Source organism: Pelmatolapia mariae, linkage group LG13 (genome assembly GCF_036321145.2).
Source record: "Pelmatolapia mariae isolate MD_Pm_ZW linkage group LG13, Pm_UMD_F_2, whole genome shotgun sequence".
In the NCBI taxonomy this organism is placed as follows: domain Eukaryota; kingdom Metazoa; phylum Chordata; class Actinopteri; order Cichliformes; family Cichlidae; genus Pelmatolapia; species Pelmatolapia mariae.
The window spans coordinates 6050783-6067801 of record NC_086238.1 but is presented as its reverse complement, the minus strand read 5'-3'; the positions used below and the strand labels follow the sequence as shown (position 1 = coordinate 6067801).

Below are 17019 nucleotides of genomic sequence, written 5' to 3'. Positions count from 1 at the left end.
AGCACAGCCCTGCACGCTCTGCTATGGGTCTGACGTCACACGTGCGGCTACCAAGCTGTAGTTTACTTTTTATTTGAAAGCTTACAACTTAATATAAACTCATAAGAGCGAATTAAATTAATGCCAGAGACAGAAATTGACTCACAGGACTTCGGTAACACCTAGCAAAGAGAGATGTAACCCAAGATTGCAGATTAGCGTGCAAAGTCCCAGGTGACATCTACACGCTCCGCCCCCTCGAGAGCGAGGGGAGGATGTCGGAATGAGAAGGCGCTTTGGGGGGACTCCGTCTGTACTCTGAACTGTGCGGGGGGTTCCTGCTATGGTTAGTTTATTTACAAGCCCAGGTGTTGCTTCGTGTGAGGATTTCTTTCGGTCCACATGGGCGTGTTGTCGTTAAAGCTCGCCTGCCGCTTTGCGGACGACCCGTTTTCAGTGTCGGTATCATCAGTTGGTCGATGTTTGCTGTCAGTGTAACTTACGGATAGTGGTACAGTTGCTTCGGGCTGTTTTTAACGGTATGCTGGAAATACTAAAGAGAAAGACGAGTTATTATTTTATTTATTTATAAGCTCTATTCAAGCACTTAGTGTAAGCTTGCTGATTTGTTTAGTACAAATAACTCTTTGTGATGCATCGGCTGTAGCGATAACCGTTGAACTTGTGTAATGATTACAGGCTACGGGCTAGCCTTAACTTCACCAGTGCATCTCCGCGGTGAGCTAGTTTCAAACGCAAACTGTAGGACTTGGTACCTCTTCTCGGCCGCTCACTTTGTAACATCATGTTGTTTAAAAGACAACGAACAAGTGGACTGTTCCCTCAACCAACCACGAGGCTATAAACACGCTTGTAACGGCATCATTTAGGTAAGTCTAATGACAGTCCAATGGACAGTCCGTATTAGCTTACACAAGTCTTGTTTTAGCTGTGAAATGACGTGACAACAATAGAAATTGTTTGCAGTATGTGTGCCTACAGAGCCCTTATTTTCAAAGATGTGAATTGGTCTTCATCTGTGAGGCAGAAGAGGCCATGCTTTCCAACAACACCCTCCACAGTCATAACATGCCGTGAAAGAGTCACTGTACTGTGAATAAGGATGATAAGACCTTTGTGTACCATAGGAATGTTCTTTATTACATAATACAAACAGAAATTGGAATTTTTAGCTACTCTGGAACACTGCTGCTTGACAAGTGTCTCACAGCCTGTTGGGTACCTAAATAGTTAATGCTTAAAGGGAAATCTGGCCTCCTTGAGATTTACCATTGAGATACCTTGCTCATGGACATGCCAGGATTAAAGGGTAACTGAAGATGACTCATAGATGATCTTAAAGTTACATGCAGCAGACAAGGGTGTAAATTCAAGCAGGGCTTTTATAAGTGACCGTGCAGTGGAGCCTTCAAATTCATATTTTTATACCTCGACTGTAGTTGCTGACAGTTCAAGTCTTTACCATGAGGTGTGTGTGTGTGCCATTTTAGGCTGTGATCTATAACAGGCCAGACAGTGTAAAGCGCCGTGGCATCAGCGCCAGTACACATTAGGATAAGGCGTGACCGATTGCCCTTAGTGTAAGTGAGATGAACATCAGTCTGGTTTGCCCGGTGTTAGGGTGGGGTCACGCACACACAAACACGAACGCACATGCTAATCCATGAGTGTGTACGTTGGACACCTGTTGGCTAGGATCCTGGAGCGCCACCTTGGCTGAGGGTGTGTTTACAATCTGATTCCACTCGACAACAGCTGAACGTCTGCTGAAGAGTGGACCACCCAAACTGCTGTGTCTCTTTGGCCTGCCTTAACTGTCAGCGTCAGTGTATTTTGTAATGTGGCTGTTTGTAAAATCACACATTTGTCCCACTATCCTGGGAGTAGCAGTCATTCCAAGACACCATAGCGCTCTTGAAGTGTAACCTCGAGGGTGACAGGATCGTAAAATGCTGAAAAATCACTATGTACAGCACAGATAAGTGTTATTTATACAGTAATACCAGAAATCACAGGTGGAGGATGAAGACGTAAGCGTTAAGCAAGATGAGCCCTACACAACTCCTTATACTTTAAGACATGAGCTGTTTCCAGTCCTGTCTGCTGTGGGTGTTATACTTAGTCCACATCTCTGGTTTTCTGACATTTATGCTCAACCACATTGTGCAGGTTTTCATGTATGTTCCTCATAGAGCCAAGGAACTTGATTTGACTTTGACTTTTCTCTGATCCTCTTTGCCCTCTTCTCTCGCTGTATGTGGCCTGTCATTAGAGCTATACTTAGCCACGCTTATCAGTTCTGTTATTCCCTTGGTAAGACTGCAGATGTTTACAGGATTGGAATAGCTCCATACGTAGTAAAGTGTTGACACAGAATCTCTGATGGATAAACACAGAGTCCTTGGAGTTAAAGTGTCCTTCAAAGATCAGCAAGGCCCTTTTAGGCATCTTTAGGGAAAGCTTTTGAAAGTATGAAAAGATAACGTCGAAATACTGAGAGAATAAGAATGAACGATCATATGGCTGAGTTGGGAGATAAATACTAATTTTGCATGCACTAGAAGGTAATGTGCTGGAAATTTCTTGTCGTAAGCATGTGTAGGTTGATATTTTCTCTTCTATAAAGCATCAGTAAATAAAATCAGTTAAGTGTTTGGGAGTGGTTCAGTTGGTTGAAGAGCCCTTGTGTTCTTTTTCTCCAAATATTGCATTTAACCAGGTATAATTATGAACACAGTGCAGGGCGTTGACAGCAGATGTGTGTAATTGCTGGCTGGATGATGTAATAATATTATTAAGATATTGACTTAAAATGGAAGTGTTATGTTTTACAGCAGACAGATCCATGTAACATATGTGGAAAAGCACAGGCTGTGTTTAGAGTGGTCGGTTCATGTGTTTCAGTGAGTCAGTGTGACAAAGTGCCACACTTTGCGTTCTATGACATAAAAACAAAACAAAAAACATTGTTATAACTTTTAACCTACTAAATGTGTATACTGTACATTCATTACAGGTTTAACAAAACACAAAATATGCTGTTTGGTTTGTAGCATGATCCTGGTGTCAGGATGACAGAGAAAACAACAGAAATGCATAAATTAACATTTCTGGTGTTTATCTTTTGAATAATATCAGAGTTTATGGAAAATCAGCATCTAAAAAAATAGTTAGCCAGTTTTCTAAGCTTTTTTTTTAAGCATATTAGGTATTTGTCTCTGTTGACATGTGCTACGTTCATCTACAGTCCCCCTAAAAAGTCCTGCTGACCTGTGTACTGCCAAGTACAATAATTACTGAATAAATAATAATAAAAAAGAATGAATTACTGTTAAATTTTGCTCATTTGGTCATGTGGGACACATGAGTAACTTTTAACAGAATAGTTCCTGGAAACAAATGAGCTTATGTGTGTGAGCCATGCAAAAGTGAGTGACAAACTGAAACCACATGAATACCAAACAAATCAAAATCTGAATATTTGAATGAATTGTGCATGGATTGTATGGTCTTCCTTTAGTTACTCTCAGTTTGGCATCAGGTGATATAATCTATTTTAACTTTCACTACAACAGGTCGTGCGATCACTCTCCTTCAAACTCTTAAGTCTCCTTTGGTAATCCTTCAAGGCTTTGAGTCATGTGATGTAGAGTGGTTATGTCCCCAGGATCAGACACCGGCCATGTGCTGAGGATTGTGGACTCTGTTATGAGGTTGAACATTTGCTCTCTGCCTGCCTCCACAATCACTGCTGAGTCATTCTCAATTACCATATGGGACTGGCTGTAATTTGCAAGCATCTGCTGAAAATGGGTGTTATTCTCAGACACGATGGCTTATTTCCAGAGTAGTGCCCATTTCATGAAAGCTGCCCGAGTGTTTCTGTACTCATGTTACTGCACCAGTTTCATTTGGCACATCGTCTCTTTTTAGCCTTTCAGCAGTGCTATATCATGTCACTCTTAAACTTTTATTTCCCTAGGGAAACTTTCACTTTATAAGTAGTATTATTTTACATAGTGCATTTCCTTTTCTGGATCTGATGGTTGTGTAATTGTGAGATTTGACTCATTACTCATACTCTCCTTAAAGGGAAAAAGAAATGCAGTTCCAAATGTCAGCCTTGGCAATTACCTGCACAGACATGAATGTGATATTCAGATACTCTTGTTTGCGTGGCAGGCTCAGCCGCAATAGCATCATTTTACTTGAGCAGATAATGGATTTCATTGTGCTGTGGTGCCTTTCTGTTTTTCAAAGCAAATTACACAGCATGGGGACATAGAAGTACGAGTATCCATTCACTTTATTCCACAAAGCTCCTGAGGTGAATGGAAATGTTTCTCTATTATCTCAGGACTCTTTCAGATTGGTTCCCCTCTAGTTGACTTAATATTTACAGACGATGAGAAAATGGACACAAAGCATTTTGCAAACGTTAACTGCCAGCAGTGGCCACATTTGATGTGTGGATGCTTTGTTCTTCCTGGCTTTACAGAGACTGTTTGATAACTACTAAAAAAATGTGCTGTCTAAAGAAAAAAAGTAGTGATTGGGAGAAGTGTTTGTTGAGACAGCCAGTCTGATAGAGTGAGTAGAAAAGGAGGCGGCACAGGAAAGAGGGAAGTGGGTCATAGGAAGCTGACCTAATAGCATTGTACCATCCATTCACGGGATAAATCCAATAGGAACAACTATTAAAAGCTTACTGTTTAGACGTATGTCTCATCTTTGCGACCTTTCTGTTGGCTGTCATGGAAAACATTGCTTTATTTTTTAAAAGCCACAGTTCTCTCCTGTCTTGATTTCTTTCTGCTTTGTATGTCCCAAGAGTAACCCTCTTGGAAGGAAGAGGTTAGAGGTGGTATAGGGCACAGCAGGCCTGTTTGCATATACAAAATGTGCTTTTTGTGCTTATTCTCTCAGCAAAGTGGTGCATGAGTCAGAGTTGTTTTTGCTCTTTGCTCTTTTGTGTACAATGAGAATCCCCTTCTTCCACAAGATAGCGTGGGTGTGCCAAACATTATGTACAACGAATAAAGTCTAGTGCCAGGAAGTAACATTGTAAAGTGTGTATGCCCTGTGTTCTTTGTTAATTTTCTAGCAAGCTTACTTGAGACAGATGAAGAGAATACTCTGTTCATATGTCATGTGGGTAGCAGCATATCCACTTCACTTCACATCATCAGCCTTCACCCCTTGTGTGGGTGAAGGCTCAGTTTACTGAGGAACAGGTTTTTTTTAGGTGGGATTCTTCTAACTGACTGTTCCAGTCAACGAATCCATGGGGGAGGCCCTAAGATAAGCTGGAAATTTTGAGATCCCATGTCTGTGTTAAGAGTTGTTGATAAAGTAAAGAGTGTTATGCCATTGCTCTGATATCATCCAGAGAATAACATGGGCTAAATCAGGAGGTTGCTAAAATAGCCATGAACTCTGACTGTGACCCTGAGTTGTGGACACTGTGTAACTTTATGTGTTTGTATTCCAGGTTGTGAAAAAATTGTGCATTTATCATGTAAAAAAAAAGTGAAAATGAGTTTGAATGTAACAGTTATACTTTTAGGTTCAATTTAATGTTAATGGTCATTAAAGTGTTGATGCACATGAATTCTCACATTGTGCAGTTCATTTTTCTGTGTAATCTTGACTGCAGATCACAAAATATTTGTGCAGGAGCATAACATACTTCCTCTGTGCTCTTGATTTACACTGTAGATATTTTCTTAGTTTATCAAGTAGTAAGTACTTTGTGTAATGTTTTACAGTAAATTGAGCGCTGCTGATAAAGACTTACAAAGTGATCCACATTTGATGGACATTTAGTGTTCATGCTGTTTGCTTATGGACTCCTTGCTGACAAGTTTAGTCATAATGGCCTTCTGATTGCATTGATGTTTAAAGTTATTGAGTAACATGTTATCTTAGGCACATTAGTAAGCAAAAGAGATTTTTGGTCTGTTTTTCTGCCCTCAGTTATAGATGAAAATACTCGCTAATATTTTTGTGTTTCTTATGTCTTTAAACATGGTTGTAAAGAAACTGAATATGTTTGCCAATGACTAGATTTAGCTCCAAATTAGTAAAGAAAGGCTACTAGGTTACTAGGTTCGAATCCACTGGCTAGCTGGGTCCTTTTGGTTCTTGCTGCTCCAGCTTCCTCCCAAAGACATGCAGTTAGTGGGTTAGGTTAAATTGATCACCTAAATTGGCCATAGGTGTGGATGTTAGTGTGAATGGTTACGTGTCTCTCTGTGTTAGCTGGCGACCTGTTCATGGTGTACCCCACCTCTTGTTCAATGGCAGCTGGGATAGGCTACAGCCCATCAGCAACCCTGAATTGGATAAATGAAAGAAAAAAAAAATTAATGAATGGGTTAGAAAAAACAACTAGAACCTTTAAGTTATCAAATGTGTGTCATATCTAGTAATTAAGGCCTCAGTACACAGGTGTACTGACTAGTCTGTATCACCCTTGCTTGGAAGAAATGTTTACCGGTTCTTCACCTGGATGGTGAGTGGTTTCTGGAGGTTGCTAGCTGTCACAAGGTGAAATCAGTTTCAAAGGAGGTGCTGCACCAAAAATATCTTTTGATGGCTTTGGTTGCTAGCAGATTGCCACGTTGGGCCATAGTTTGCATTAAAGATGCCAGTTTATCTGCAGACACATGCCATTTGCTGTCCGGAGCTGCGGTAAAACTTGAAAAAATGCACCAGAAACCAGAAATGGAGAATGTTTACTTTAAAAGTACAGGTTGTGCTTAGTGGATTGTGCAGATTGTGTGTATTTACAGACAAGTCAGCATCTTCCATGCAATCTAATGTGACCACAGCAACCTGCTAGCAACCAAAGCAAGGAGGAGGTTTTCAGTGCAGCACTGGATACCTGTTTATGACTAATTTCGTGCTAGTGATTTCACACATGCCTTGTACCAGCAGAAAAATCCAGGTTAGGATTAATCTAGAGGGATAGTGTTAGTCAAGTGCAACGCTAAATTGCACTGAAACCTCCGGGCTTTATCGTAGGTGTAAATACTTCCCTGACAGAAACCCCTCACTGTGCAGTGACTTCATTTGAGCCACATTTTTACTTGTTTATGACTAAATTGAAACTGCAGGTCGCCCAGTGGTATAGTTATTCAGTGCCTAGCTTGTGTGACCACACAGTAATATGGTGTTCTGTGGACTTACTTCAAAAAACAGCCTCTGACTGCTTTTGAACAGCTCTAATGACCTCGCTGACAATGACTGACACCTGCGCTGTTGCTTGGTGACACTTATCAGCCGTTCTCACCCTTGTGGCCAATCATAAGTTGGGAATTAAATGGGGCTGTCAGCTGCACTGCAGTGTTCTCACAGCATGGTTCAAGTGAAGGTCATGTAAGGAGGGAGGGAGAAGACAGAGAAATGTCCCTCTATGCATGTCATACGTATACACCAAACCTCGAATATACAGCTTGGAGTAGAATGGGAGAGCTGACATCTGTCCTGTTATGACAGAGAACATAATTAGAGTTATATAAGTGCCACCAAGACTTCCACACCTCAGAAAGGGGTGTTTTTGTAAAAGATGACTCAGGGTAGATTATGAGAACTTTTCAAAAGGTGTCTCTGTGTGTCGTGACTAGTCAGCAGTATGACTCAGTTTGGTTCAGACTTTCTTTGGCAGTGTGATGGTTGAATGTATAAAATATATCCCAAATCAGTGTCGCATCACAACAGTATCCTCAACTGCCATTCAGCTTTGATGGAAAGTATTTTTGGCTCAAAATAGCTTGACAGTTATCTACTTTGCACCTCTGGTGTAATAACATACGGGCAGAGCAGCTGATTTATATTGAGCCATCTAGCAAAAGCGTTGAGTGAAACAAAGTAAAACCTTATTTATGCTTTAGAAATCCTGTATGTTAGCCTCCAGTTCTGCTGCTGTTATAATGACCATTGCTTTAGACTCCATGCTGGGACTTATCAAGGCATGTGAGATCACAGACACAACAGGATGAAGTGGCAGTGCTCGAATGGTTTTAGTGCCAGCACTTAACAGAAATGGTTGACTGAATGGAACCAGTATGCTGTGTTGACCATGAAATGAGTGGAGGTAAATTGAATTCACAGTGGAGCTTTACAAGAGCCACAGTATATTCCTCTTTACTGGAGGCAGGATCTGTTTCCTTGATTATTCCCTCTGGTGATCTCATGATAGCATAGGGCAGCATTCTGTAAATTGCTTCTTCAGCTTGTAGATAAGCCTTCCTGTGTTGGGAGCGATTATGTGACTTTAGTCTTTAGGCTTTTTAACATATTGCGGATCATATTTTTGGTGTTTTCTCTCCTCTGCTCTCCTCTCCTTTCACAGCACACTGAGTAGGATCCCTAAAAGATTCCCCATCAAATATTAACACCCTCATAAAGGCTCTGTTCTCTCCACCCACACACCCATCAGCGCGCGCGCCACACACGTCACTTTACACGCATACTCAGGCACACATGCAAAGACAGAGCAGGGCAGCATACAGCTCAACCTTTGAAGGGTGTCTTCCTTTTCCTGTGCTCTACTTTCTTTTGCTGCTACCTTACTTTCAGTTTAGATGATGGAGGAAACAAAGTGTAGATCCACTTGACTGCATTTATTTCCCCCCTTGTTGATTAATTTGGGGATAAAAATGATGAACAACTCAACATAAATTCACCAAGTTAAGGTAATAGTTTTTAATCTACTTTTCTGTGATGCACATTAGGAAATAGATTAGATGACTCTCACTGAAAGATGCACTGATGTGATGATGTGATTTTGTCTTTGCTTGTTGTGGTCTAGCTGTAGATCTCAGTGCCGTGGCTTGCCACACCTTATCTTGCTCCTCCTCTCTTGCACTCACTGTTTCCTCTGTTGCACTCTGTCATTTGATCTGCCACGTTTTAGTATAGAACATTACCAAATCGTCAGTGCTTTGTCATTGGATTAGCATCCTTTAACATCAGTGCAGCTCTTCCCAGTATTGCTTTCACTCAATACACATTAGTCTAGCGCCAGCGTTACTTTCATCCCTGTCTCATTCTATTAGCCTTCTCTAATGGCACTCTGTTAATCTCTTCAGGGACACAGCTATGACCCACAACTGCTCTGTCCAGATGACTGGCCTAGTTATTACTCCAGCGAGACTCTAGACTCAGTCAATATATGCAAATGAGGTTGCACTTTGGTTTTGATTCAGTGCTGTGTGAAGTTGCTTAGGCTGTGCATTTTCGTTTTTAAAATGTAATTTAGTTGGTTGACACAGTTCCTAAATGACTGAGTTGATGGTAAAACTGCTTTAAGATAGAGGTTAAATGAGCATGGCTGGTGTGGCCCATACACTTCAGAGCTTTATTCTCACACAGTAGAGCAGGCTGGATGACATACTGTGCTCTTCAGACAAGGATAATGTGTCAGTTGAGTTATATTAATCTGCAACAGGAGAGACAGATTAAAAAAGATGGAAAGTAGAGTAGTAGGCTACAGATTTGTTTATTTTTATGATGTTATTGTTTTTGTTCAGTCCCACATGAGGTAATATAGTTGTTGCTTTCAACCCCTTCAACTTAAACGCTGCTTAAAATGTGCCACTTTAAAAATGACCTAACAGTATTTTTGTTAGAAAGACAGAAAATGAATCTCGTGTCTGAGATCAAAACCCCCCAGAGGGCATTGTGTAGTAGAAACCTCAAATATCTTAAGGTACTTAAATCATATCATCAATTGAATTTTTTGTAGAAATTGTCTTCATCAGCTATAATAGTAAATATATATAATTTGTGGTGTAAAGCAGCACTTCTTAAAAAAAAAAGGAAATTATAATTAGAATTATGTACAAAGTATAACCACGGTGGTAACTAATACTTGACTTTGGATTGTAAGGTTAGTGCATGAGTACAATTATGAAAAATATTGATACGAATCTCACCAGAAACATTACATCTTCCTTGACATCCCTTATGTTGTAGTATACTTATTGCAGAGTTTGAATAAAGTCAAAAAAACTTCTCATCCCTTAAATTATTAAAAGTCTGCTGATGGAAAGCTAGAAGAGGAAAAAAAAGATGGATGTAGCTTGACGTACTGCTCTGTAGAGAGATGGTATGGAGGCTTTGTAATGATAGGGAACTATGAGCACTGGGAGTTGGGGACAGATTAGCTGTGGGGATAAACAGCAGGAATGGGGATTTACTGTGTGTAGTAGAGCACCTCCATTCATGCGTAGCCCCAATGACCCAATAGATCATCGCTCCAGGCTGTCGCATCCTATCTGCATCCATCCTGTTACTCCTGAAGAATGCATTTCTCTGTAGTTTGGGTGCATGTGTGCGCATCAAAAGTGAAAGCTTTGCCAGAAGAGAAATGAACGACCTTACTAATCCAGATCAAATTTTTCAGCCTTCCTGCTCCTCTGCCGGGTGCTTTCTGCATGGCTGTCCTCTGAGTTTGAAATGAAGGAAGGCCAAATACCCTGACTGTCACGATGAAATAAAGTGCACCATCTCTCTGGGACAGAGAGGAAGAAAAGATGTCATGTCACTTTACTGTTCATTTCACACACAGGGATCACTGCTGGGATGCTAAGCTGTCCGTCCAGCAGAGGATCTCTCTGTGGGAAAAGTGTGCCTCGAGTCTCGTCCTTCTGTTTCTCCCATTCTAATTGCACTTACGCATCTGTCTCTGTCTTTTCTAGTCTAAGCTTACTCGTGTCAACCCTTCTTCTGCTTGCTTTTGCATATCACAGATAATTTATTATAATGATATAATGATGCTTTGGACATCGAGATGAACGTAATCTTTTACAGCTTCACTCTGTAAACCCAATATTTTGCTTTCCCGTGACACCATTTTTCAGTTCAGGGAAGGATGCTAATAATCCTGACAGCTGGACTATTCCTGGGCTATTTTACTATTGGAATCACATAAGAACCATTTAGTTATAGTTCAGACCTCATACTTGATTTCAGCAAAGGGATATTTACTTATTTACCAGTACTTGGCTGTGGGGGAGGGGCAAGTCTCCAGATATGAGCGTTTGACAGATGGTCTGCACGGTTTACTGCGCTACTTCTGAATGTGTGTCAGTCAGTTAGGATTTTGTTTATTTGTGGCTCTGTTGTGCTGACCTTTGTCTTTGTACTTTTTTATTGGAATAGAGCCGGTTAGGAAGGCTATTCTGTGCATAGAAATTAGTAAAAGGCCATTCACTTTGAAATTATTCAGCCAACAAAAACGGGGTTATTGTATAGTTTAAAGTATAGAAAAATTAATATAGACAATACCCATCTGAATGCTAACACTTACAAGGCCTTGATGATAGGACATTATTTGCCTGTTGATTTCTAGTTATTTAAATGTTTTAAGGTCTTATAGCATCTATCTCTCCACTTGTTTGAATTTTTTGACACACTTGCCTTGCGGTTAATAAAAGGTCGAAACCTCAACGGTGTTATTTTTCCTTGCAGCATCTCTATAAACAGGCAGCAGCTTACTGATTATAACTTTCAGTGGCTGAGTGATGGGTGAGATGACCCAGATGAATAGGTATTTGCCACATTTGCTGTGTGAGTTTGCTGCTATGTGGTAGTGACCTGCCACTGTAGATATGAATGAAACTGGAAATGTTGTGAGGCCACTGACAGTTGCAAAAACCCTTAGTCTAATCACCACCCATTAAACACACACACAGACAGGCGTAGTCACTACCCCCTCCAGGGCAAAGAGGCTTTGGTTGCCCTGCCTGCGCATGCTGACCTGATTTTTTTTTCATCTGTGTGTAAGTGTGTGCGTTTTGCATCTATACACATGTGTGTTTGTGAAACAGATTAGGAAGGTGGCATTGCCAGACACTTCCGTGGCAGAGTCTGTTTGAGCACGTGTTCCTGTATGGGAATGTGGGACACTGTATCAGAGAGGTTTTTCCAGGATAGGAGACCCACATTGTGACTCAGCACACCCCCTCCACCTCTTCAGAGTTGATTGAATTATTGCTGCCGTATGTGTGTTTGTAGCTGTGTGACAGTTTGTCAGGGAATCCACTCACGGGAGTAACTTCCTGATCTGCCACAGAGCTACAACACAATAAGCTTTTCTTGAATGATAACTTGTATTTTTAAATAACATTTGGTGTAACAATAAGTTTTTTTTTTTTTCTGTTGGCAGTTAGTTTTGGTAACTGCTTTGTTTCCTTACACAGATTGTTTGCTTTCTGCTAACTACACCAGCCATCTGGGTATCACCAACTTTTCAATTTGTAGTATTCCCTAGCCAGATGGATATAACATACAGGTGCACCACCAACACATGTACACTTGTCACATGGGTGATTGAAACTGAATGAATCAAACAATGAGCCAGAGGGAACAGGCTTGTATTCTCCCTTCATTGGCTTTAATACTGTATATCCTCCATTCACTATTCATTATGTTGGCCACCTTCCCAGCTCTGGTTTCCCCCTGTCCCACAGGCAGTGTCTACCAATTTGCCCACTTTTTCTTTCCTTTTCTTTCTTTTTTTTTCATTGGCGAGACAGTTTGGAAGCAAATTCTCCAAAACCAGTGCCAGGTGCAGGGCTATTCATCTGTAAAGCTCTAAAAAAAAAGCTCACTCTATGAACTTGTTATTAATCTTAAGACATTTACTTAATCTCAGTAGTTTATATCTAAGAAATATCTAAGACATTCACAAATGTTTCCAGCAGAGTTCAGTGAAGAGACATCAGATTTACCATGTGGGATTCAAATTTGTGGTTATGAGACAGCTGAAAGGGCAGAGCCTTTTTGTTTCTCGAGGTTCAGCATGCACACACCAAGACAAACTTGGCGTGACAAAGTTTCAGGTCCTCATGCGTGCCAGATTAATTCCTAATTCCACTGACAGTAAACAGTCTATGAAAAGAAGATTGCAACCGTTGCGACAGGTGGAAAGAATATCTTTAGCACTATTACAGGATAATTACAAGATAATTATAATAGCATTGCTGATGAGACCACGCAATTGCATGTGTGTGCTTGTGCATCTGAGTGCATTTGCTAGTTGCAGTATCTTAACTGCGTTTGGCATTCTGCTTTCTGGGTTGGGCTTTCATTAGTAGGCTTTGATGTCACTCAGAGGAAAAGATGCTCTGTTATAATAACAACTCCAAGTGGGATAAGCATTAGAAAAGTATCAAAACAATTAGTGACTATACGGATCTGTTAGATAGTGCAACATGGTTTTCAGTTGAATAGGTTATTACACTGAACATCACAGATCCACTGCAGGTTTGTGTTGATGACAAGAAAAACACATGAAAGTCAAATTAACATATTTTGTAATTATATAAATAACCAAGAGTTCACTGATACTGGTTTCTGACATTATTTTAAAAAATAAAAGTAGTTTTTTTTTAATGACAGATAAAAAGAATTGCGGGGGAGGGGTGTGATTTGTTTTTCTTTTATTTAGACAGTTTGTTTAGATATTTAGACAGCAGGATGGATATAAAAATAAGAATTATTAAAACACTAGTGATTAATTCAAATGTTTTATCGTGTGATACTTTATCACTAAGTAAAGTTATGGACACTCTAATCACATGTTATTCTGTTTTTATGTCAATTTTTGTTTTTTCTCAGCTGTGCAAAATTCCATGCCGCTCCATGCCTTGGTTGGCATCTAATGGAAGAAAAAGCATCCATCAGGTCTGCCATGGTATCCAGACTGCCTAAGTTCGGTGGACGCTCCTCAACTAGTGGCACCAGTGCCCTTTCTAATGGTTCTGCACATCCAGCCACCCCTACTCAAGATGGCAAGGTTACTCCATCAGTAACACGCCCAAATGGTGTGATCCAAGCGTCACCCGTTTCCCTAAAATTGAAGAGAGATGAGGGGGTAAACCCCTCTAGTCCATCCATTCCCACTGCCCCTGAGGATGAAAGTGAAGACAAGGCTCAGACACAGCTTCCCTCTGTGATCAAGGAAGTAAAGAATGGCTCTCCAGCAACACCTAAGATGCGCAGATCAGGCTCTTTGATGGTGGCTGTCTCAAGCCCAAAGGCTATTCAAAAGCAATCCTCAAAGATGACTCCCAAAGTTGGGACCAAGTTAGGGCAGAGCCCCATGAATGGAAGTTCTAAAACAGGTAGTAATAGTGCAAGCATTCCTACTCAGACAGGGTTGGAGTCTCGGCTTGTGCGACCAAGGTTAGGCTCTAGCTCTACCAGAAGCAACTCTCAAGACAGCCTGTCCCAGTCCAGTGAGAGCCTGAAGATTGTAGCACTGGACAACATGGTTCGTTCAAATAGTTTCACTCACTTTAAACAGATTCCCTCGCCCACCAGTGAGCCTATGATACGGTCTTTCTCTTTTAATCGGGCTGTGGAACTAGCCAAGCCTCTGGCCAACACTCAGCTCCGGCCTCCTCGGAGTAGTTTTATCAAACCCCCTCAACTGAGTAATGGAAGAGTGGGTTTAGGACTGCATGGCAGCCTTGGAGGTTCAGGTGGTTTAGGTGGGGTTGGAGGACTTCAGTACAACAAAAATTCATCAGTTGCGTCCTCTCTGCCTGGCCCTTTGATCACTACGACACCAACTACTCCTCGTACTTTAAGGAAGCCTCTGCTCCCCAGTAGTGTTTTGACCAAGTCAATGGCAAGCAGTGGGGGGTCGTTGTGCTACAAATTGCCCCGAACTGGGCAGGCTAAACAGCAGAAGTCTCTTTTACCAGGTAACATTAAGGAGGATATCAGCTCTTCAACTGCCTCTGATTGTGTAGGTCTACTGGAGAATGAATCAACCTACAAGGCTGACAAAGTCGATTCTCAAAGTGAAAGTGACAGAAGCTCTGGGAATGCAGAAGGAAAAGGAGGAGGAAGCGGTGGTCTTGGGCACAGCGAAGCTGGCCAAACAGCAGCCGAGACCCTGGAAGACATGTCCTTATCTTCTGCTTCATCTCTAGAGAGAGGTGACATCAGTGAGGAGTTTCTAGATGACTTCGACAGTGTGGGAGATGTTTTCAGTGATGGGGACATGCCTGACAACAGAAAAGCTGCCAGTGATGCCCAGCTAGACAGCCTCCTAAATGAGACCAGTGACTGGGAGTCTGTGGATCTGACTGGTAAAATTCACCCTTTGGAAAGCAAATTCAAATAGATACAGTGCTATCCTTTGTGGTGTTTGATCAGCCTTTTGTCTATGTGGTTGCAGGTCATAAGGAAGAAAGTCCTATGCAGGAGTCCCAAGGATCACTGATGCTATCTCCAGAGCAGACTGATGCCCCCCAGATTTCATCTGTGGAGCTGTCACCCTCCAACAGCTCTGGTGGAACCTACATGTGGGATGAAGAGGGGCTTGAGCCCCTTGGGGGGCCTGCGGCTCATCGGTTAGACAGCTATGATGACTCAGAGCTGAACAGCATAGTAAGTCCTTGTTTCACCTTTAACTAGTTTTTACATAAAAATGTAAAAACCCCACAATTAGTTTTTTCAGTTGACTCTACTCTGATTGTGATTTAAAAAATATGAAATTTAAATTATTTTAAGCAACTAATTAACAGTAAATTAAGGAATAGTTTGATATCCATATTTCTGAAGAATAATTAATCAATTATCTGTGTTAAAAGTAAGCGTTTTTCTTCTGCCAATCTTCCCCTCCTTGCCTTTAAGTCAACTGGCAGATAGCTCAGTAGCATTTTTTAGAAAATGAAAGAGGTGGAGAGCAGCCAAAACCCTTTAGCGATTATGTGGTTACTCAGGCTAAAAACCTCGGAGAACACTTAGAGCTGCTGCTTTAGCTGATTGAAAGTTGGCAAAGAATGGACTTGTGTGACTGAGAACTGGATTTTTTCCAAGTAAGAAGGAGAGAGTTGAAGGAAATGTAAAGGTTTTGAGCCTTTAAGCATGACCTGCTACACATTAAACAAATGGTCTGTTAACATTTCTGTGGCTTCTGCAGACAAGAGTTCAAGCATCTTGCAGAGCTCAAAGTACTTGATTTTTTCTACCAAGAAATGGAAGACTAAAATATACCCAATGTAATGTACGCAGTGTTAATTTCAAGAGCCAAGTCTACGTTTAGTCCTGTCTTGTCTAAAAATACGGTGTACATACTTTATGCCCTACTTGTAGATTATGCTGCCTTCATGGTGCCAAAGTTCAGTAGTCAGTTTCACTTTCAAATAGTTCTTCTTTTTATATTTATACATTAATGGCCAGAACAAAGTCTGTAAGAAAAAAAAATCAAAATTTTCTAGTTTTCAGTCAGCTCTCTTTGCCCGTCTCATGCCAAGGCTTCGTTCTGTCTCAAAGGAAAACTAACCTGCCCACCAGCCGTGTAGTATTAGAATTTCTGGCCTTGCTTTGATTCTCTATATTTTGGTACCCAAGCACCTGATCTCAGGAATGCATAAAGAGCTTAAAATGAGCTGGATTAGAAATTTTATAATACGCTTTGTGTGTTTACTACTTTCATTATGTGACACAACCTTCAAGGCACTGAAAGTGCCATGTGTTTATCTCACAGTAATGGATTAGGAGTGAATACAAAAGCAAAAAAGCACTACTGGTTTTGTGTATGTACAGGATGTGCTTGTATTTGTTCAGTGCTGTGATCATTACAAGCACATGTGCATTAGACATGTGTATGTGATCAGGAGTCAGTCAGTATATCTGCGTATGCAGATGAGTGTGTTTGAGTGCATTTCTCTAATAGATTAGTTCAACTGTTATCATGATGGAGATTTCTTGAAAAAGCAAAGGCTCGATAAAAGTCCATCTATAATATGGACAGCATATCGGAGCATGACGTGTATTTGGTCATCTTGTGGTCCACGTCAACCTGTTTACTGCCCTTTTTATTTAAAACATATATGTTCATTAGTACTCAGAAATATCACAAGTGCAACAAATGATTCTCTGAAATATAAATAAAAACAAAATGTGTTGTTTTTCACAATTTCAATTTCAACAATTTCAAAGTCTTATATTTAATTGAAAATAATAAAAATAGACAACAAATATTAAAACTAA

The 17019-nt window shown here is 40.7% G+C and overlaps 1 protein-coding gene across 3 annotated transcripts in view; it reads left to right on the top strand.

Annotated features, from left to right (window-relative positions):
* Positions 1-245: 245 nt before the first annotated feature.
* Positions 246-17019, top strand: part of ccser2a (coiled-coil serine-rich protein 2a) — a 49744-nt gene continuing 32970 nt past the window's right edge. For all 3 annotated transcript variants that reach the window (XM_063491030.1, XM_063491033.1, XM_063491032.1), the window contains exons 1-3: positions 246-869; positions 13630-15110; positions 15200-15411. In XM_063491030.1, coding sequence (XP_063347100.1) covers positions 13673-15110; positions 15200-15411 — 1650 coding nt within the window. In that variant the 5' untranslated portion in view covers positions 246-869; positions 13630-13672. The remainder of the gene's footprint in view (positions 870-13629; positions 15111-15199; positions 15412-17019) is intronic.